This window comes from Heptranchias perlo, chromosome 8, assembly GCF_035084215.1.
Source record: "Heptranchias perlo isolate sHepPer1 chromosome 8, sHepPer1.hap1, whole genome shotgun sequence".
Lineage (NCBI taxonomy): Eukaryota > Metazoa > Chordata > Chondrichthyes > Hexanchiformes > Hexanchidae > Heptranchias > Heptranchias perlo.
The window spans coordinates 62,523,608-62,546,747 of NC_090332.1; the positions used below are offsets into that span (position 1 = coordinate 62,523,608).

General features: G+C 44.5%; 1 protein-coding gene across 1 annotated transcript in view; it reads left to right on the forward strand.

The window, feature by feature from the left end:
- LOC137324643 (5'-nucleotidase-like) overlaps positions 1–23,140 on the forward strand; it is a 78,223-nt gene that overhangs the window by 15,712 nt on the left and 39,371 nt on the right. Inside the window, exons 2-3 of the mRNA XM_067989186.1 lie at positions 22,142–22,364; positions 22,443–22,631. Of these exons, the coding sequence (XP_067845287.1) occupies positions 22,142–22,364; positions 22,443–22,631 (412 nt within the window). The remainder of the gene's footprint in view (positions 1–22,141; positions 22,365–22,442; positions 22,632–23,140) is intronic.

Below are 23,140 nucleotides of genomic sequence, written 5' to 3' on the forward strand. Positions count from 1 at the left end.
GAGTCCATGCTGGCTGTATGCAAGAGAAAACCAGCTAGGCCCCCAACCCCGCCCTATCCCTGTAGCCTGCAAATATTTTCCTTTCAAGTACTTCTTCAGTTCCCTTTTGAAAGCCACGATTGAATCTACCTCCACCATCCCCCCTGGCAGTGCATTCCAGATCCTAACCACTCGCTGCATAGAAAACTTTTTCCTCATGTCACTTTTGGTTCTTTTGCCAGTCACCTTAAATCTATGTCCTCTGGTTCGCCATGGGAACAGTTTCTCTCTATCTATTCTGTCTAGAACCTTCATGATTTTGAATACCTCTATCAAATCTCCTCTCAACCTTCTCCGTTCCAAGGAGAACAATCCCAGCTTCTCCAGTCTATCCACGTAACTAAAGTCCCTCATCCCTGGAATCATTCTAGTAAATCTCTTCTGAACCCTCTCTAAGGCCTTCCCATCTTTCCTAAAGTGCAGTGCCCAGAACTGGACACAATACTCCAGTTGTGGTTGAACCAGTGTTTTATAAAGGTTCATCATGATTTCCTTGCTTTTGTACTCTATGCCTCTATTTATAAAGCCTAGGATCCCATATGCTTTTTTAACTGCTTTTAATTGCTTTCTCAACCTGCCTGCCACTTTCAATGATATTTGTACATATACCCCCAGATCTCTCTGTTCCTGTACCCCTTGTAGAGTTGTGCCCTTTAGTTTATATTGCCTCTCCTTGTACTTCCTACCGAAATGTATCACTTTGCATTTTTCTGCATTAAATTTCATCTGCCACATATCCGCCACATGTCTGCTCATTTCACCAGCCTGTCTATGTCCTCTTGAAGCCTATCAATATCTTCCTCATTGTTCACTACACTTCCAAGTTTTGTGTCATCTGCAAATTTTGAAATTGTGCCCTGTACACCCATATCCAGGTCATTAATATATATCAAGAAAAGCAGTGGTCCTAGTACCGATCCCTGGGAAACACCACTGTATACCTCCCTCCAATCCAGAACCTCAATAAAGTTCTTGAAATGTCGCGGTCAAGCGTTCAAAGATTAATTCAATATACAGTACATGCAATAGTACTTAAACATACATTTAAATGATAGTACTTACAACCACACCTGATGGATGGGGACTCAAACAAGTTACACTTCTGAGCTCAGCATACAGGTTGATCAAAACTGTGCGGATCTAAATGGTCATTATAAACTGCCATTATTCATACACCTCTCTCACCCGACTACGTGACAACTCGCACATTTCTGCATTACATAATTATATCAAAAGTTAAAATACAACTCCATATAAGGAGAAGCTAATTGGATCTATGCCTTTACAATAACCTAAGTTAATAAACTGAATTCCTTACTAACGAGTTCTTTTTCTGTTGGGCTAACAAGATCGGTATAACTCCCTTACTTCGTTATCTTATCAATAATTTCACTCTTGTTACATAAAATTGCTATTCCACCAAGTGAAACCTTTAATTACACATATGTCTTCGATTCTGTAGCATCCAGCACCAGCTAATTCCCCCATTCTACAGAAACCTCAATTAAAAAGATAATATTTACCCAGATGTTTTCTTTTTATGAGACTAGCTTTGTCGTTGCACCCATTACCAGTGATTACAGCTCCCAGAAACTTCGGAACCAGTATGGAATGGCATGTCTTCAATTAAGTTCCCTCATTACACAAGTGATTACTTCATATTAAAACCTACCATTGCTGTAAAGTCAGTCTCAGTTCAAATGTTCAGTGGTCATTACTTTAAAATTGAATCATGCTTCCCTACTTAACAAATAAGTTTATCTGATTAACCCTTTCCTTACACCCTGACAAGCGCATAACGTTTCAAGATTCCTTTTGAATCTGTAACTAAGTGAGATGACCGCATTGTGACGTCTACATGCACCAGCCACCATTTTTAATAGAACAGTCCCCACCACTTAAAATGTCCACGTTTAAAATGGGCAGTTGCTTATATTGGCCAAAAAGCAATAGGCATTATCCATTCACATTGACGTCAATTTCAAAGTTGCCGGTAATAGCGTCTTGAATGGTCTGTGTATTTCGGGCAGAAATATCTGTGCTTACTCACTAGTTCGCACCTCGTTAAGGTGTAATGAATGCACAAACAAACATAAGTAAATAGCACCTCATTAATGTTCAGTTACCTTTTGTGTACTTAAATCCTTCTAATCCCCTCCTAGTGGTTTGGGGTTACAGTTTGTACTGAGCCCCAACTGCAGTTTAAATAAAGCTAGTTGCATTGCACTTGGTCTTGTTTAGTTTACTCAATAGTTATCTACAACATTCTTGTTATATAGTAGAGTATTGTAACAGCACTATTAGACCCATTAGACCAGCCATCACGTACGTGTGAACTCGCCCGCTATAAGCGGTGGGTTCTGTATTACAATGGGATCTCCCGTAGTGTTGCTTGGGATAACTTGGAAGACGTGCAGTTTTCTAGCGAGATGAGTGTTATAACTGTAGAGAATTTATTATTGCGCTGATGGATTTTTGACATTGTTGGAAACAAAGTGAAATTTTGTTAAAAATACAGAAATTAATCTAAGGAATGGTTTGGAAATTATTTAGACATTTAAATAAATCTCTATTCAAATAAAACAATGCAACTCAGGTGAAATTGTACATTGAAAGATATTTATGTGAATTTAGTGCTGAGCTATTTCTTGGAAATAAAAAAGGAAACGATTGCAAATGCTGAAAATGTACAGCAGGTCAGTCAGCATCTGTAAGGAGAAAAACAGCGTCATCAGTTTCGGGTGTATACCCCTCGCTAGTTTCAGGTGTATACCGCTCGCTAGTTTCAGGTGTATACCCCTCGCTAGTTTCAGGTGTATACCGCTCTCTAGTTTCAGGTGTATACCCCTCGCTAGTTTCAGGTGTATACCCCTCGCTAGTTTCAGGTATATACCCTTCATCAGTTTCGGGTGTATACCCTTCATCAGTTTAGGGCGGGAGATGGGTCAGAGACACATTGCAGGAGATGGGTCAGAGACCCTTTGCAGGAGATGGGTCAGAGACCCTTTATAGAAGATGGGTCAGAGACACTTAATAGGAGATGGGTCAGAGACATTTTGCAGTAGGTGGGTCAGAGACACTTTATAGGAGATGGGTCAGAGACACTTAAAGGAGATGGGTCAGAGACACTTTATAGGAGATGGGTCAGAGACACTTTATAGGAGATGGGTCAGAGACATTTTGCAGTAGGTGGGTCAGAGACACTTTATAGGAGATGGGTCAGAGACACTTTATAGGAGATGGGTCAGAGACACTTTATAGGAGATGGGTCAGAGACACCTTATAGGAGATGGGTCAGAGAAATTTTGTTCTCTCCATCAACACTGGGAAGTCTTTGAACGAACAGGGACAAATTGTTCAGAGATTGGCCCAGCAATGAGAACACAGATGGAGGAGAAGAGTGTCGTTAAAGGTTCTGGATTTGAAAGTCTCTGTTCTGTTTGGACAAAGCATGCAGTGTATGCTGGTGTTGCTCAGAGAGAAAAAGGAAGCAAGTGTATGAACTATACAGGATTGTGACTCCGTCGGTGGAAAAGCAGGAAGATGACTGTTTGTTTTATTTAGGTGAGAAGATGAATGCTGATGATAAATGATCTGAAGCTTGTGAAACAGATGTGCTGCAACAGCTACTGCTAGCATTCAAGCCACAGAGCATCCTGTTATGTAATCAGTCTATTCCGGAGATCGCTTTGAAATGGTGCATTAACTTTTAAGGCCACTCAAATAGCTGGAGAGCAGAAAAAGTGATAGAAGGTGTGACAGTGATGGTGTGCTGCAAAGTGACAGAGGCATGCTGATATCATGAGAAATCTGAAACACCCTCTTCCCTGACCCCCCACTTGGTGAATTTGTGGTGGGAAAACTACCTGTTGAATACTGCAGCAATAGAAGTATCTGGATGACAGCCCCTTGTCCAGTCACATAATCTCCTGGGGGACACAAAAAGTGAGAGGAAGAAAACCTGAGGCTAATGCAGGAAAAACTCTGGGAAATTCTTCTCTGACTTCTTAAGGCGATCAAGATTCCCGGAAGGCACAGCAAACCTATAAATCCTTCTAATTCCAGCTAACCCAAGTGTCAGCTGTGGCTCAGTGGTAGCCCTCTTCCCTGTGGGTTAGAAGGTCCTGGGTTTAAGCCCCACTCCAAAGATTTGAGCACATAACCCAGGCTGATAGTCCAGCGCAGTACTGAGGGAGTGCTGCACTTTTGGAGGTGAGGCCTTTTGGATGAAACAATAAACCAAGGCCCTGTCTGCCCTTTCAGGTGGATGTAAAAGCTTGCATGGCACAATTTCGAAGAAGAACAGGGGAGTTCGCTCCCAGCCAATCTGTCAAACAACATCACAAAAAACTAAATGAGCTGGACATTTATCTCATTGCTGTTTAAGGTACTTGGCTGCGTGCAAATCGCTGCCGTGTTTCCTGCATTACAACAGCAACTGCACTTCCAAAGTATTTCATTGGCTGTGAAGTGCTTTGCGACACCCTGGGGCCATGGAAGAAGTTATATAAATGCAAGTCTTTCTTTCTTAACCCACAATTTACGCTCTGTAACTAATAATGTCCTGCTCTCCAAAGAAATTGTCCAGCTCCCTTTTGAAGTGTTCTGGTATGTTGTGGTACTCTGCTTCAGAAGGCAATGATCCTCAGTGAAATAAAAAAGAAAGAACTTGCATTTATTTGGCGGCTTTCATGACCTCAGGATGTCCCAAAGCATTGAAATTGACCGGCTCATGTTAGTGTGAGATCAGTGATAGACTCGTGTTAGTGTGAGATCAGTGATAGACTCGTGTTAGTGTGAGATCAGTGATAGACTCGTGTTAGTGTGAGATCAGCGATAGACTCGTGTCAGTGTGAGATCAGCGATAGACTCGTGTTAGTGTGAGATCAGTGATAGACTCATGTTAGTGTGAGATCAGTGATAGACTCGTGTTAGTGTGAGATCAGTGATAGACTCGTGTTAGTGTGAGATCAGTGATAGACTCGTGTTAGTGTGAGATCAGTGATAGACTCGTGTCAGTGTGAGATCAGCGATAGACTCGTGTTAGTGTGAGATCAGCGATAGACTCATGTTAGTGTGAGATCAGTGATAGACTCATGTTAGTGTGAGATCAGCGATAGACTCGTGTTAGTGTGAGATCAGTGATAGACTCATGTTAGTGTGAGATCAGCGATAGACTCGTGTTAGTGTGAGATCAGCGATAGACTCGTGTTAGTGTGAGATCAGAGATAGACTCGTGTTAGTGTGAGATCAGTGATAGACTCATGTTAGTGTGAGATCAGAGATAGACTCGTGTTAGTGTGAGATCAGAGATAGACTCGTGTTAGTGTGAGATCAGTGATAGACTCGTGTTAGTGTGAGATCAGAGATAGACTCGTGTTAGTGTGAGATCAGAGATAGACTCATGTTAGTGTGAGATCAGAGATAGACTCATGTTAGTGTGAGATCAGTGATAGACTCATGTTAGTGAGCGATCAGTGATAGACTCATGTTAGTGTGAGATCAGCGATAGACTCATGTTAGTGTGAGATCAGAGATAGACTCGTGTTAGTGTGAGATCAGAGATAGACTCATGTTAGTGTGAGATCAGCGATAGACTCGTGTTAGTGTGAGATCAGCGATAGACTCGTGTTAGTGTGAGATCAGCGATAGACTCGTGTTAGTGTGAGATCAGCGATAGACTCGTGTTAGTGTGAGATCAGCGATAGACTCGTGTTAGTGTGAGATCAGTGATAGACTCGTGTTAGTGTGAGATCAGCGATAGACTCGTGTTAGTGTGAGATCAGCGATAGACTCGTGTTAGTGTGAGATCAGCGATAGACTCGTGTTAGTGTGAGATCAGTGATAGACTCGTGTTAGTGTGAGATCAGCGATAGACTCGTGTTAGTGTGAGATCAGCGATAGACTCGTGTTAGTGTGAGATCAGCGATAGACTCATGTTAGTGTGAGATCAGCGATAGACTCGTGTTAGTGTGAGATCACTGATAGACTCATGTTAGTGTGAGATCAGAGATAGACTCGTGTTAGTGTGAGATCAGAGATAGACTCATGTTAGTGTGAGATCAGCGATAGACTCATGTTAGTGTGAGATCAGCGATAGACTCGTGTTAGTGTGAGATCAGCGATAGACTCGTGTTAGTGTGAGATCAGCGATAGACTCGTGTTAGTGTGAGATCAGCGATAGACTCGTGTTAGTGTGAGATCAGCGATAGACTCGTGTTAGTGTGAGATCAGTGATAGACTCGTGTTAGTGTGAGATCAGTGATAGACTCGTGTTAGTGTGAGATCAGTGATAGACTCGTGTTAGTGTGAGATCAGCGATAGACTCGTGTTAGTGTGAGATCAGCGATAGACTCGTGTTAGTGTGAGATCAGCGATAGACTCGTGTTAGTGTGAGATCAGCGATAGACTCATGTTAGTGTGAGATCAGTGATAGACTCATGTTAGTGTGAGATCAGCGATAGACTCGTGTTAGTGTGAGATCACTGATAGACTCATGTTAGTGTGAGATCAGAGATAGACTCGTGTTAGTGTGAGATCAGTGATAGACTCATGTTAGTGTGAGATCAGAGATAGACTCGTGTTAGTGTGAGATCAGAGATAGACTCGTGTTAGTGTGAGATCAGTGATAGACTCGTGTTAGTGTGAGATCAGAGATAGACTCGTGTTCGTGTGAGATCAGTGATAGACTCGTGTTAGTGTGAGATCAGAGATAGACTCGTGTTAGTGTGAGATCAGTGATAGACTCATGTTAGTGTGAGATCAGAGATAGACTCATGTTAGTGTGAGATCAGAGATAGACTCATGTTAGTGTGAGATCAGTGATAGACTCATGTTAGTGTGAGATCAGTGATAGACTCGTGTTAGTGTGAGATCAGTGATAGACTCATGTTAGTGTGAGATCAGCGATAGACTCATGTTAGTGTGAGATCAGAGATAGACTCGTGTTAGTGTGAGTTCAGCGATAGACTCGTGTTAGTGTGAGATCAGAGATAGACTCATGTTAGTGTGAGATCAGAGATAGACTCATGTTAGTGTGAGATCAGCGATAGACTCATGTTAGTGTGAGATCAGTGATAGACTCATGTTAGTGTGAGATCAGCGATAGACTCATGTTAGTGTGAGATCAGAGATAGACTCATGTTAGTGTGAGATCAGTGATAGACTCATGTTAGTGTGAGATCAGCGATAGACTCATGTTAGTGTGAGATCAGTGATAGACTCCTGTTAGTGTGAGATCAGAGATAGACTCATGTTAGTGTGAGATCAGAGATAGACTCGTGTTAGTGTGAGATCAGAGATAGACTCGTGTTAGTGTGAGATCAGAGATAGACTCATGTTAGTGTGAGATCAGCGATAGACTCATGTTAGTGTGAGATCAGAGATAGACTCATGTTAGTGTGAGATCAGTGATAGACTCATGTTAGTGTGAGATCAGCGATAGACTCATGTTAGTGTGAGATCAGTGATAGACTCCTGTTAGTGTGAGATCAGAGATAGACTCATGTTAGTGTGAGATCAGAGATAGACTCGTGTTAGTGTGAGATCAGTGATAGACTCATGTTAGTGTGAGATCAGCGATAGACTCATGTTAGTGTGAGATCAGAGATAGACTCGTGTTAGTGTGAGATCAGCGATAGACTCGTGTTAGTGTGAGATCAGAGATAGACTCGTGTTAGTGTGAGATCAGTGATAGACTCCTGTTAGTGTGAGATCAGTGATAGACTCGTGTTAATACAGATAGAGTAACCGGCTCATGTTAGTGTAAGGTCAGTGATGGCTCAACCACCAGAACATTTTAGCGCAAGGACAATAAGGCCCTGTCTTCCTGGGAGCACTGAAGCCCTTGAATTACTGATTTAAACATCATCCGGCCGGCTTTAATTGCCAGCGGGAATTCTGGGTTTGAAACAGCGCACGCACCCAGTGTGCGTTCTTCGGGAGCTGCGATTTCTGCCCGCTCCTCAAAAACCCGATTTTCTTTGCCCCCCTGCTCCCAACGCACCCGCACTTTTCTTTTAAAACCGTGCCCCATCTGTTAAAGTTGTGCTTATTCATTGAAATGTGACCTGATTCAAAATTATTTGATTGGGAGGCTTGTAAATCTTTGAGCGATGTTGGTAAACAGATACGGATGCTTCATTTTAAACTTGTTGGGCCCGATATTACCAGGGCGGCGGGTTCGCAGCCGGGGGGGGGGGGGGGGGGGGTGGCGGGGATTGGGCGCGTGGGTAACACGTCCGGTGAAATCAGGCTAATTGGATCCACTTACCTCTTGTTCCGGGTTCCCCACTGCTGATCTGCGCGTCGGGCGGGCTGTTCATGCGCAGTAAGGTCTGTCAGCTGGAGGAGCTCTATTTAAAGGGGCAGTCCTCCACTGACTGATGCTGCAAGAAATCGGATAAATTACAGCATGGAGCAGCCCAGGGGGAAGGCTGCTCCCAGGTTTAATGATGCCTCACTCCAGGTATCATTGGATGGGGTGAGGAGGCGGGGGAGGACAGAGGTCATCCCCCCCCCCCCCCCGGCGGGCGGGAGGAAGCGGCCTGCCTCTGCCACCAGGAAGGCCTGTCTCCAGGTGGCAGAGGAGGTCACCTGCACCACCAACATATCGCCCACCTGCACACAGTGCAGGAGGCACTGCAATGACCTCAGTAGGTCAGCCAAAGTGAGTACACTTACTCATTCCCCTACACTCCATCTGCCACATCACCACCCCCACCCCACACCTCCTTCCGCACTGCCAACACTATTCTGTCACATCACCCCTCACACCCACTCAAACCTCATCCTCATCTTACCTGCACTTACTCACCTCGCCAGTACTCATCCCACCACTACCACTCAACCCAATCCTCATACAATCTCATGGCTCTATCTCATACTCACCCTCTCGTGCATCTCTTTCACAGTCAGCCTCACTCAACCTGCCACTACCTGTGCTGCAGCCACAGAGCATGCATCACATATGTGCAGTAGGCAGCGTAAGGCAAACATGTCGTGAGCATGAAGGGGATGCACAAGGGTGTTTGAAGGTTTGTCATGGTTTTTACTTATATTTAATTTCTGAGCAACTCACATTACATATTATATTGGCACCACTACTGCCACGTCTTTGCGAATCTTGTCTGGTTTGTGCAATAATGCCCTTTCCTGAGGATCACAATGAAGACCCACAACTGATGCCACCCATTGTGTCACTGCAGAGTGGGTGTAGGTGTATTTGCAGGGCTCTTTTGTGCAGACGGCTGAGAGACGTCGGCGATGTCCCCGGTGGCACCCTGGAAGGATGCAGAGGAGAAGTTGTTGAGGGCAGTGGTGACTTTGAATGCGACAGGTAAGAAGATGGTGCTCAGGCCAGCCGCGAGCAGCTCAGCAGGACGGAGGCTGCAGATGTCCACGACTACATGTCGAGTGACTCTGAGCCTCCGTGTGCACTGCTGCTCAGAGAGGTCCAGGAAGCTGAGCCTCGGTCTGTGGAGCCTGTGGGGAGGGGAGTGCCCTCTCCGACGCATCTCTCTCTGCGGTTGCCCTCCCTCCTGCTGTACAGGTGGATGTGTCACAGCACTGTGTTGTGGAGCTCCACGTGTCAGAGGTGGACGGCGTGGCCGGCGAGGCTGGTGATGCTGTTCGCCCTCCGAGGAGGTCATGACTGCAGCTACGGCGGCCCCCATCCGCAAGATGTACATCTGAGGGGGTCCGCAAGGTAGGTACATGTCTCTGGACCCCGGGATAAGTTTGTAAGTTGGTGAATTTTGTTGTTAGGAGGAGGGTGGTGGAGGCCAAACTTTGTCCCAAGTGACAGAGTGGCCTCCTGCAATAAGTGATGGTCTCTACCCCCCCGCCCACCTGTCAAATGGACCTTTGCAGCTGCCACAGGCTGATGGCTGAAACACGTCCATTTGAACTGGGAGTGTTTCCCCCAGTACGGGAAACAGTCCCAGTTGTTTGTAAAATCCCAACCCTCCTAAAATATCACGTTAATCAGGTCTGTAAACGACCTGAAATAACCTAAATAAATACTTAAAGTGGCACCCCGCTGGCTTTAATTGCCGGCGGGAGTCCCACATGCGGGGGGTGCGCGCGCATGTCAGCGCGTCTGTGGGAAACCCGGAAGTGGGTGGGTAGGAGCCGGGCTTCTGACCCGCCCCAGGAATCCCCGATTTTCGGAGCCCCCTCGCCAGGAACGCACCCGATCGCAGATGCTAAAATCGACCCCGTTGGAACACCAGGCGTTATTCTAGTGGATTATTATTTAGCAGCAAGCTCGATTTCTCTGAAACAGGAGACTGAATATTATGTTTGATTTGATTTTGCCCCTCTGATTTAATAAAATTACATGTTAACGCGAGACTTTCAAAAAAATGACAAACAGAAAAAAAGCCTCTTTGACCATGATGTGGATTGGCGGAGATCACATTTGTAAATGATTGTCAACAGCAGAATAAAGCAATCGAGTTGTTTTGTGTTTGGTAGAAAGATGTATATTTGTGGTTTTCTAGTTGTATATTAAAGGAGTGGTGATGGTTTGATTACTGTCTGTGTCTTAGAATTGCTGGAGCGTTCCGATTTAACTTGCTCTGCGGATGGTTCCTGTTCTTTCTCGTTCTCTCTCTTCCTCTTCTTCCCATTTCTTCAGACAGGATTTAATGAGAGCAGATTCACAGTCAATAGAAAGTGAGGGTGTTGCACAGTACGACAAGAAACCGGTATCATTTATTCATCAGGGGACTTCATTTCTGTTTCTTCCTGTCATTCTATACTTCTCATACTTTGAAAACTGACGGTACTGAGTGAACTTCCTTTTTCTTTCTATATTGTTTGATCAGACGAAAGCAAAAACTGTCTTTCTTATTTCCCACGATCAAAAGAAAGAACTTGCAGCATTGTGACATGTTGCTCGTTTCTTCCTGAAAATTGCAATAGTTTCTTCCCAGTGACACTCCCCTTTTTAACATGGCTGTTGTAATAGGCTTTCCCATACCAATAATCGTGGTCAGGGCTGATCCCCACAGGTCGGAGGGTCATCATTAAGATATTTTCACAATAAGTATCTCCTTATAAGGACTCAGCAGTTGTAAACTAGGTGAAACTGAGGGTGTGACTCCAGCCATCTCTGAAGTAAAATGATTTACAAAAATAATAAAATCAGTGGTGTAGTGATGAAGACCATTTCCCCCAGTGCCCCCCGACCCTCCATTGAAAGTAAATCCTGTACTTTCAACACGTCTATCCTCCATCTTTATGTAAGGAGTCGCACAACACCAGGTTATAGTCCAACATCTTTATGTACTTAAAGTGATGTACCTACAGCTTCAGTTACAAGCCATATCCCACTGCACTTGCAATGTAAGAACTTGTTTTCACATGTCACAGGTTTACATTCAGGAGCGTTTTTCTATTGCCATCTTTTTTCTGCAGCCTTGTCAGATTTTCTGAAACCCTTTTGCTCATTTTCTAGCTTGGCGCACATATCCTTTTCATTCTGTAACCCGCAAGGCCGATAATGTGATCACGCACAGCGCCACTGGCCCTGTGCAGGTGCGGTGTGTACCCATGCATGTGAGCTGACCTCGCCAGATGACGCTGGGTCAGCTCATGTGCATAAAGTGCTCTTGCCAGGACCACAGTGTTGGGTGTTAACTGCCAGCAAAGGGCTGCTGGATGGCCGGCAATTTTGTAGCATCGGAAGAAAGGGCACAGAAGAGGAGGTGGCACAAGGGGGCAGGAGGAGCACCAGGCAAGAGCAGCAGGGATATCAGAATTATTTTTTTCTGAAGGTGGCCTCCCCTTCAGCACCTGTTCCAAAGAGAGGCCGTGCCACAGAGGCTCAGATGCTCCAGCTGTTTAATGAGCAGCTGCCTATTGTACATGAAGGTCAGAGTCCTAACAAACCAGACGCAGGCTTTGAGATCCTTTGCAGCCGCCACAAGCATTCAGGTGCACTGGGCGGCTCCAGCACACCTTGGCCTTAGGCTTCCATGCCCAATAATATGGGGCACCCACATTGTATTATGTTGTTCTCATGTTTTATTTTACATAGAATAGATTTACATATAATTTCACAAAAAGAAACAGGCCATTCCGCCCATCTGGCCTATGCCAGTGTTTGAACTCCACGCAAGCCTCCTCCCACCTTACTTTATCTCACCCTGTCAACATATCCTTCTATTCCTTTCTTCCTCATGTACTTATCTAGCTTCCCCTTTAATGTATCAATGCTAGTCACCTCAGCCACTCCATGTAGTAGCGAGTTCCACATTCTAACCACTCTCTGGGTAAAGATGTTTCTCCTGAACTCCTTATTGGATTTATTAGTGACTATCTTATATTTATAACCTCCAGTTTTGGACTCCCCATAAGTGGAAACATCTTCTCTAAATCCACCCTATTGAACCACTTCATAATTTTAAAGACCTCTATCAGGTCACCCCTCAACCTTCTCTTTACTGGAGAAAAGGGCCCCAGCCTGTTCAGTCTTTCCTTATTGTTACAACCTTTCAGTTCTGGTATCATTTGTGTAAATTTTTTTTGCACTTCCTCCACTGCCTCTATTTTAGAATCCTCAATAATCCATCATCAAATTGTGCAATAGTAACTCGATTTACCACAACATGTAGGCAACATTCAGCAGCAGCAGCCATGGTTACCATCTACCTCTTCAGACTGACCTCACCAGCCTGGTTCTAACTGGCTGATGTTAATTGAACCATCCGTACTACCTGGTATCAAAGAAATGTTTCTGAATTCTCAGGCTCCGACTGATAATATCTCCGCAACTAGGGGACGCCCTGTACTGTAGGCCTTGGCCCTTTGCTGAGGCCTCTCACTAAACCCTTGTTTGATTGTTGAATTCACACAATTGATGTGGCCTCAGGAGTTAGTTTCATGGCACCAGTGTGTCGACAAAACTATCAGTTGTTGGCCTAGTATTATTTGGTTTGGCTGGGACACCACTTTACATGGCCACAGTTCTGTGGGGGGGAAACAATACCTTCTAATCTGTTATTGTAACTGCGGGGGGAATTTTAACTCCCTTCGCCTGGTGGACTTGGGCATTTGAGGCGCCTGCCTGACTCAGGCGATTTTAACAGCCTGCTGAGCGAAGCGTCCACAGCTCGGGCACTCCGCTCACTAAAACCTGGTGAACACCCAGCAGAGGCGCCCTGTCGGAATGTTTAAAACTTATCTTTGTGGGGCCTGGCGGAGCAGGAGGACTCCTCCTGTCCTCGGTACCTGGCCATGCAAAACCCTTACGACTCCACCCCCCTTCCCCCACCCCCCCAGACTTACCTCACAGGCCCAAAGCCAGTGAGCTGCCTCTGGACGCCCAAGAGGGCAGCTGGCCGGCGGAATGTCAATGAGGCCTGGCCATTAAAATGGACCAGGGCCTCTCACTACAGGTCCCGGGTGGGTGGCCCACAGATCTCACTGACTTTCCACCCAGGAGTTAAAAAACCCCCTTCATACATGTATGTGTGTCCTCTAGATCTTTGGTCAAGTGGAATAACCTACTTGTATCTATATTATCTATTTCTTCCAACAGTTTTCCACTTTTAGACCGCTGACCGATCCAGGAACATTCCTGATTCCTTGAGCTGAGAATCAAAGAATCTTACAGCACAGAAGGAGGCTGTTTGGCCCATCATGTCTGTGTTGGCAGTTTGAATGAGCTATCCAATTAATTCCGCTCCCCTGCTCTTTCCCCATAATCCTGACAAGTTTCATAAGTTAATCGCTCACGCTCTATGCTGAAACAATCACTGATATGTGGAGAGACTTGAGAAGTTGGGATTGTTCTCCTTAGAGCAATGAAGGTTAAGGGGAGATTTATTAGAGGTGTTCAAAATTATGATGGGTTTTGATGGAGTAAATAGGGAGAAATTGTTTCCAGTGGTACGAGGATCCATAACCAGAGGACACAGATTTAAGGTAATTGGCAAAAGAACCAGAGGGGAGATGAGGAGAATTTTTTTACGCAGCGAGTTGTTATGATCTGGAATGCACTACCTGAAAGGGTGGTGGAAGCAGATTCAATAGTAACTTTCAAAAGGGAATTGGATCTATTTGAAAAGGAGAAATTTGCACGGCTAATAAATCTCTCCTTAACCTTCATTGCTCTAAGGAGAACAATCCCAACTTCTCAAGTCTCTCCACATATCAGTGATTGTTTCAGCATAGAGCGTGAGCTGTTAACTTACGAAACTTGTCAGGATTATGGGGAAAGAGCAGAGGAGTGGAGTTAATTGGATAGCTCTTTCAAAGAGCCAGCACAGGCACAATGGGCTGAATGGCTTCCTTTTGTGCTGTATGATTCTGTGATTCTATATTAGAGTAGTAAAGATAACACAAAATCATAAACAATGAAAAGAAGTCGCCAAAACCAATGTTAATTGAAAAACTATTGATTTGCGGTTTCTCTGTCATTCCATTTCCCCAATTCTCTCTTCTTTCCCATTCCCTAATTTTTTTTCTTTAACTTTTTGATTTAATTTTTTTAACCTTGTGTAGAGCTATTCTAACTGCAAACTCTTTTACTGACCTATGTTCTCCTTCATCGTTGTCCAATCATGTGAGAATTGGCTTTAATAGTTAATCTTCTAGTCCTTCCAGAGCCCAGAATGTGACGAGTGGCGCGTTCTCATTTCGCACCAATCGGAAAAGGTGTTGCTAACGAGTAAACTCATCAATTAACACCCAGATTATTAAACCAGGTTTCGACGCTGGAAGGATTACGTCCATCTCCCCTCCCCCGCCCCCACCTTTGTCACAGTGAGTCTATTGTCGAATCATGGCCGGCACTCTTCTCTTCAATCCCTCCATCCCATCAGTGTTCATTTTGGAGGTAAGCCTGCCAAAATACATCACCATGGCAACCGGGAGAGTCAAAGCGAGACATCACTTCCTTTGTCCTTTCTTTTTACTAGGTGATCTGCAAAATGTAGAAATGACTGTTAAAGTAAAAGGATGAACACGTTTTATAGGATTTATTCCTCAGCAGAATATCTACCCTCACCTATTTAACCCCTAGAATGCCAAAGAAATTACAACCTCCCTGGACCATTCTGATGCTGAAACAAGCCTAAATATTGCAATTAACCTGTTTTATAACTAATTTAACCTTATAGATCTGGAATATATGTTTAAAACTAATCATTTCAAACACTTAATTCTACTCACTCTCTCATTCCTATTTTCCACATTCTCTATTCTGATTCTCTTTATTCCCATTCTCGTCCTTTATTCCTGTTTTCTCCCTTTATTTCCATTCTCCTTTTATTCCCAATCTTTCTATTCTCATTCTTTATTCCCATTCTCCCTTTATTCCCATTATCTATCCATTCCCAATATCTCCCTTTTTTCCCATTCTCTCCCTTTATTCCCATTCTGCTCCTACATTCCCATTATACCTCTATTCCCATTTCCCCCTTTATTCCCATTCTCCCTTGATTCCCAATCTCTCCATTCTCATTCTCTCTCTCTATTTTCATTCTAACTCTTTTGCATTGTCTCATGAATTCCATTCTCTATTCCAATTTTCTCTTTATTCCCACTTTCTCTCTCTATTCCCATTTTTTCTTGGGAAATTTGTGATGTATAACCTATCCTTATTTCTAAAACTTTTTTCCTGAGATTGTTTCATCACCTTATTTCCTCTTGCTCCAATTTGGAAGTGGGAGCATGTTTTTAAAATATGCATTTCCCTTGGCTAAGAATCATCTTTAAAGGGCGTTTAGCCAGCTGGAACTAGCCATGTAGCCCAAATCAATCTAATTTCTACATCAAAGCACGTAAAGTACTGCCAAATAATTGTACGTCAGCAGAACTCAAACCTCGGCACTGTCTGGACAAATAAACCTTTCCTTGCCATGGGAAGGGTTAAACCTGTCAGGATAACCTGGAGTTAAAATCATATTAATGGCGTGACTTTTATTTTTACTCCTGGATTGCTGTGATCCTTTAAGAAATCAGCTCAGTGCTGATGGTCTCTGTCTATCTGTTCGTGTTTTTGTCTCTCTCTCATCCTCTTTCTCTTCTCCTCTCTCTCTCTCACACCCTCTGTCTCTCGCCTCCTCTCTCGCCGTCTCTCTCACCCTCTCTCTCTCGCCCTCTCTCTTTCCCTCTCTCTCTTGCTCTCTCTCTCACCCTCTCACTTGCCCTCTCTCTCGACACCTCTCTTGCTCTTTCTCTCTTTTTCTTGCCCTCTCTCGCCCTCTCTCTAGCCCTCTCTCTTGCCCTCTTTCTCTCAACCTCTCTCTTGCCTTCTTTCTCTCGCCCTCTCTCTCTCGCCCTCTCTTTCTCTCACCCTCTTTCTCTCACTCTCTTTTGCCCTCCCTCCCTTTTGCCCTTTCTCGCCGTCTCACTTGCCGTCTCTCTCGCCGTTTCTTTCTCTCATCCTCTCACTCTGTCACCCTCTCTCTCATGCCCTCTTTCTCACGCTCTCTCTCTTGCCCACTCTCTCTCGCCCTTTTCTCACCCTTTCTTTTTTGCCCTCTCTCCCTTGCCCTTTATTGCTCTCTTGCACTTTCTCTCTCGCCCGCTCACCCTCTCTCTCTCACCCTCTCTCACCCTTTTTTTTCCTCTTACACTCTCTTTCTCGCCCTCTTTCTCTTGCCGTCTCTCGCTTTTGCCCTCTCTCCCCCTCTCTCACTCTCTCGCCCTTTCTCTCTCTCGCCCTCTCACTCTCGCAGCCCTCTCTCACTCTCGCACCCTCTCTCACTCTCTCGACCTCTCTCACTCTCTCCCCCTCTCTCACTCTCTCGCCCTTTCTCTCTCTCGCCCTCTCCCCCTCTCTCACTCTCTCGCCCTTTCTCTCTCTCGCCCTCTCACTCTCGCACCCTCTCTCTCTCTATTGCCATTTCTCTCTCTCTCTCTCTCTCTATCCAAACCCAGTTTGTAAGGAGTCTTACAACACCAGGTTATAGTCCAACAGCTTTATTTGGAATCACAAGCTTTCGGGGCTTTCCTCCTTCGTCAGGTGAGTGTAGGATTGCGTAAATGCACAGTATATATAGTCAGAGAACAATGCCTGGTGATTATAGATTATCTTTCTAACTGCCCTTTATCACACCTCGGCATAGATATAATCAAAGCAATCAAAGGCGTGGATGGTGTTCAGACAGAGAAACATTACATCGCAGACTACTGAATACACAAGCGGTCATAACACAAAGACAGAGAGAGAAAGAGAGAGAGATACCCGAAAGGCAGCGAAAGAGAGAGAATGATCAGTTGTATTATCGGCCTCAACCGGGATTTTGGGTTCATGTCACGCTACATGTAACCCCACCAGCAAAAAAAAGTTATCTGTTTTTAATATAACTGGTCATTCTCTTTCTTTCGTTGCCTTTCGGGTGTCTCTCTCTCTCTCTCTCTGTCTTTGTGTTCTGACCGCTTGTGTATTCAGTAGTCTGCGATGTAATGTTTCTCTGTCTGAACACCATTCCACTCCTTTGATTGCTTTGATTATCTCTCTGCCGAGGTGAGATAACGGGCAGTTGGAAAGATTATCTGTAATCACCAGGCATTGTTCTCTGACTATATAGGCTGTGCATTTACGCAATCCTACACTCACCTGACGAAGGAGGAAAGCTCCGAAAGCTTGTGATTCCAAATAAAGCTGTTGGACTATAACCTGGTGTTGTAAGACTCCTTACGTTTGTCCACCTCAGTCCATCACCGGCATCTCCACATCAAACCCAGTTTGGACTGTCTCATCGAGTTTCCAGTGGCAGGAAGGCCAGAGAACAAACTTACACACAGTTTGGTTGAAAATCAATGGTGTGATTCAGACAGGTCATGGTGTAGGAAATGGAAATATCACAACACACTTACTGACTGCCTAAAGTTCCCAGGTTCACTATTTGGAGTTATTTGTGAAAAACAACAATTTTCTTTGATACCTAGGATTTGATCAAAATTCATTTCTGTACCTGGTGCTCAGCGAGATTCTTTCAATGGCTGAGTTTTTTTATGAGGGGGGCAGTTCCAAAATGCTTGTACAGTGTTGAAGCTCTGTGTCCCACTAGGGTTGCCAACTCTGGTGGGACATATTCCGAGAGGTTTGATCACATTACATTTGATCATGTGACTTCTAAGCATGCGCCCTTCGATCACGTGACCACTTCCAGGTTGAAGGTAAAGGTCTAGCTAAAACCCTGTGAACTCAAAGCAGAGGCGATCAGCGTAAATATGCAAACAAGCTGAGCCAGAGAGACCAGGAATATCACCCGTTCGATACCTGCTTTGCACTGAGTTATCTCACCTCAGACAGGGTGGCGATTGGTGCGGCCCACGTCTTTTCTCGATCTTTTTTCTTCAATAAATACCAGCTCAGTTCGAGTGTTCTGGCAAATATTTATCCCTCAACCAACATCACTAAAACAGATGATTTGGTCATTATCACATTGCTGTTTGTGGGACCTTGCTGTGTGCAAATTGGCTGATGTGTTTCCCACATTACAGCAGTGACTACTCTACAAAAGTACTTCATTGGCTGTATTGGGGCATCCTGAGGTCGTGACAGGCACTATATAAATGCAGGTCTTTCTTTTTTCCCTGGGTTAAGGAAGAGAAAAATCATCCAGGGTTCCAGCTCCTGCTGTGTCTTTAAAAACTGAGGCCAAAGATATGCCGTGCTCGTCACAAGTTAGTAACAATGTTTGATTAATGTCTGGCGGGGGCAAAACTACTTCTCTCTCTCTTTTCTTCTCTGTCTCTCTCTCTTTCTACTGCATCTCCATCTCCAATCATCATCAGAGTGAAGAGCTATACCCAGATGGTCCATCAAAACTGAATCTTCATTCGACTTCAATCATTGACTTAATCTTCACTCCAGTGCTACCTATAAGCAGGAGTTAGTGATTGGAAATAGGTTATTTTCTTTTTGAGAAGCTGGGTACCCACAATGTTTAATTAGTAAATCAATGTGACTGTATAATTTATTTGAACATTGCATTACTTCAGAGATTTTGAATCATGTAAAAAAAAACTTCCTAAGAATAAAAATAATACGTGTATTCTGTTTCACTGGGGGGCTGCTTTATTATGCTGCAAAGGTCAAAAGTTGTATTGTAACAGACTTGACTTTCTTCCATCGATCACAGAAACATAGAATCATACAATACAGAAGGAGGCCATTCGGCCCATTGTGCCTATGCCAGCTCTCTGAAAGAGCTACCAATTAGTCCCACTCAACCTCATCTTTCCCCATAACCCTGCAAATTTTTCCTTTTTAAGTAGAGATCTAATTGCCTTTTGAAAGTTACTATTGAATCTGCTTCCACCTCCCTTTCAAGCAGTGCATTCCAGATCATAACAACATGCTGCATAAAAAAAAATCTCCTCCTCTCCCCGCTGGCTTTTTTGCCAGTTGTTTTAAATCTGTGTCCTCTGGTTATTGACCCTCCTGCCAGTGGAAACAGTTTCTCCCCATCTAGTCTATCAAAACCCTTCATAATTTTGAGCATCTCCACTAAATCCCCCCTTAGTAGCGTAAACTCAATGGAGGACAACACGCAGCTCTGTAACGCATCCGGCCGCATCTAATACCGTATCACCATACAAAACACCGTACACAGGGTGCAGAGTGACAACATTCAGGGCAACTCTTGTTTTAATAGTTTACTCAAACCCCATAACGAGCTCAAAATGTTTACACAGAAACGTGTTGGGAGCAGGGAAAGAAATATTAGCATTAAAAGCCCGCAGGGATTGCGAGAGTTGGATGGATCCGTTTGTATTTAAATATCCCAAATTGTCTTGGGAATTTATAACCCAGCAGCTGGCACTTGGTCAGATCCCTCAAATTTCATGGATACTCCTCATTTAAATAGAAGAGAGAAGCTGCCAACACCACTCACCCTGCTTGTGGGCAGCTCACCATTTGGGAGGGTGGGGCATCCAAGTGGGTGGCCATGACGGGTCATCCAGATGATCAGGCCTGAGCCTCCAATGGATCCAAACTTCACCTAATGTGTGTAATGGGAGGGGGAGGTAACGTGCCTCAAGACTGATAATCCATCCTTTTCCCATTGGATTATACCAGAAACAGAACAGGAGGCTCAGCATATACTCCTGGGGGAAGGTTCTCACTGGCTCGACTGGGCAGAAATAGGGAGGTAACACCCCGAAAATTGTGAGGAAAAGTTTAGACCTATTCCCATTCCCCATCTGGCCCATGCCATTCTAAAAGCGGCCTACCGTTGGGCGGCAGGGTCACCCACCCGTTTCAGGTGGTAGGTCCATTTAGTATGCAAATCACAATGGTCAGAGAGAGCTCCATGGAGCTGAAGACCCATTGAAGGATTTCTAAGACAGTAATAAGGTCCCCGGAAAAGGACTCTAAAAGGCTGTGATGTTGATCTCAGAAAATAGTTTTAAGTACTGTTGAGATGTAAGTACTGCAGTACAACTTCACCCTCTGATTCATTATTACTCTGTAAAAAAAAATTACATCTTAAAAATAAACTCAATGAGTAGTTTTAGCCTGAGCTACATGATCTATTGGAGTGGTGTTTTTCTATCTATTGGAGAGACTGGGGGCAGATTTTAACAGATAACAGCTGGAGTGCAGGATCGGGATTCGCAGGACCCTGATTGTCATTTTGGGAGATAACTGGGCGGAGCGTGTTGTGTACACACACCACTCAATTTTACCCGGTGGTACAACTGAAGAGGACCAAAAACAGTAAGTTTAAAATTATTTTTGTGGTGCCCGGTAGAGCATAGGTGCTCCTTGGGCTCCACAAGAATAATGTGGGCTACTGCCACTACGGGTTCTCCCCCCCCCTTCCCCGCTCCCCCCCTCTCCACTATGTGATCTCTCTCAACCCCCTCCCGCACCTACCTTGCTGGTTAGGCTTCCAGGTTGCCTGATATTGCACTGGCCCAGAGCTAGCAAGCTGCAGGGAGGTTGCCCATTTGGCACCCTAAGCCCGCCAGCAGCCTGGTAATGAGGTCTAGCCCTCAAAGTGGGCATCCTGCCAGGACTATTGGCCGGCCAGTGCGTTCCCACCAGTTATCCACCAATAGATGGAAAAACACTGCTCTGATAGATCATGTAGCTCAGGCTAAAACTACTTATTTGAATTTATTCTGATAGCTAGCAAGGAAGTTATGCTAAACCTTGATAAAACACTGGTTAGGCCCCAGCTGGAGTATTGTGTTCAATTCTGGGCATCACACGTTAGGAAGGATGTCAAGGCCTTAGGGAGGGTGCAGAAGAGATTTACTAGAATGGTACCAGGGATGAGGGACTTCAGTTATGTGGAGAGACTTGAGAAGCTGGGGTTGGTCTCCTTAGAGCAGAGAAGGTTATGGGGAGATTTAATAGAGGTGTTCAAAATCATGAACGGTTTTGATAGACTAAATAAGGAGAAACTGTTTCCATTGGCAGAAGGGTCAGTAACCAGAGGACACTGATTTAAGGTGATTGGCAAAAGAACCAGAGGCGACATGAGGAAACACTTTTTTACGCAGTGAGTTGTTATAATCTGGAATGCACTGCCTGAAAGGGCGGTGGAAGCAGATTCAATAATAACTTTCAAAAGGGAATTGGATAAATACTTGAAGGGAAAAAATTCACAGGGCTATGGGGAAAGAGCAGGCAAGTGGGGCTAATTGGTAGCTCTCTCAAAGAGCTGGCACAGGCACGATGGGCCGAATGGCCTCCTTCTGTGCTGTACCATACTATGACTTTATAAAACTACGATATGTAAGTTGCTACAGAGTAAAATGAATCAGCGGATGAAATAGTAATGCAGTACTTAACTCTCGTCAGCACTTAAAATTGTTTTTTGACTTCAACGTGACAGAGCCTTTTAGAATCCTTTTCCAGAGCCCATATTACTGTCTTAGAAGGCTGCATATAATGACACCACAAGTCTGAAATTGTCGGCATTCAGTTTAAACGGATTCCTTCCTCCTTCCCCATTCATACTGACTGTCACTAACATTAGCAAATTCAGAAAAATATAGATTCTGGGGAGGAAAAACTTTGAACAAGACTAAATCCAATTCGACGAGCAGAACGGTTTTGATTCCCTGAATGGGTTTGTATTTTGTTTTTAACGGTGTAACGTGACTGCTGTTCATTCTGTAGGCTCTGGGGAATCATGAATTTGACAATGGAGTGGACGGCCTCTTGCACCCCTTTCTTCAGAATGTTTCTTTCCCAGTGCTGAGCGCTAATATAAAAACAGATCAACAGCTATCACCAAGCATCTCTGGCTACTATGAGCCTTATAAGATCCTAACCGTCGATGGACAGAGGATTGGTTTGGTTGGATACACCAGCAAGGAGACCCCGATGCTCTCACACCCAGGTGAGTACTAATTGAAGCCGAGATTCACTGTGTTACGGAGCTTTGTAACGGCCACCAAATGTTTATTTTTGATTCCAGGGCCACATCTAATCTTCGAGGATGAGATTGAAGCCGTGCAGCGTGAAGTCAACAAACTCACAACCCTGGGTGTTAACAAGATAATCGCCCTGGGTCATTCAGGCTTCGAGACGGACAAACAAATTGCAAGGAAAGTGATGGGAGTTGATGTTGTAGTGGGAGGACACACCAACACTTTTCTTTACACAGGTAACTTCTCAACCAACTCTTAATCGTCCAATCATAGAATCTTACAGCACAGAAGGAGGCCATTAGGCCCATCGTGCCTGTGTCAGCTCTTTGAAAGAGCTGTCCATTTAGTCCCACTGGCCTGCGCTTTCTCAATAGCCCTGCAAATGTTTTCTTTTCAAGTATTTATCCAATTCCCTTTTGAGAGTTACTAATGAATCTGCTTCCACCACCCTTTCAAGCAGTACATTTCAGATCATAATTCGCTGTGTAAAAAAAATTCTCCTCATCTCCCCTCTGATTCTTTTGCCAATTATCTTAAATCTGTGTCCTCTGGTTACCGACCCTCCTGCCGGTGGAAACAGTTTCTCCCTGTCTACTCTATCAAAACCCTGCATAATTTTGAACACCTTTATTAAATCTCCCCTTAACCTTCTCTGCTCTAAGGAGAACAACCCCAGCTTCTCTAGTCTCTCCACGTCACTGAAGTCCCTCATCTCTGGTACCATTCTGGTAAATCTCCTCTGCAC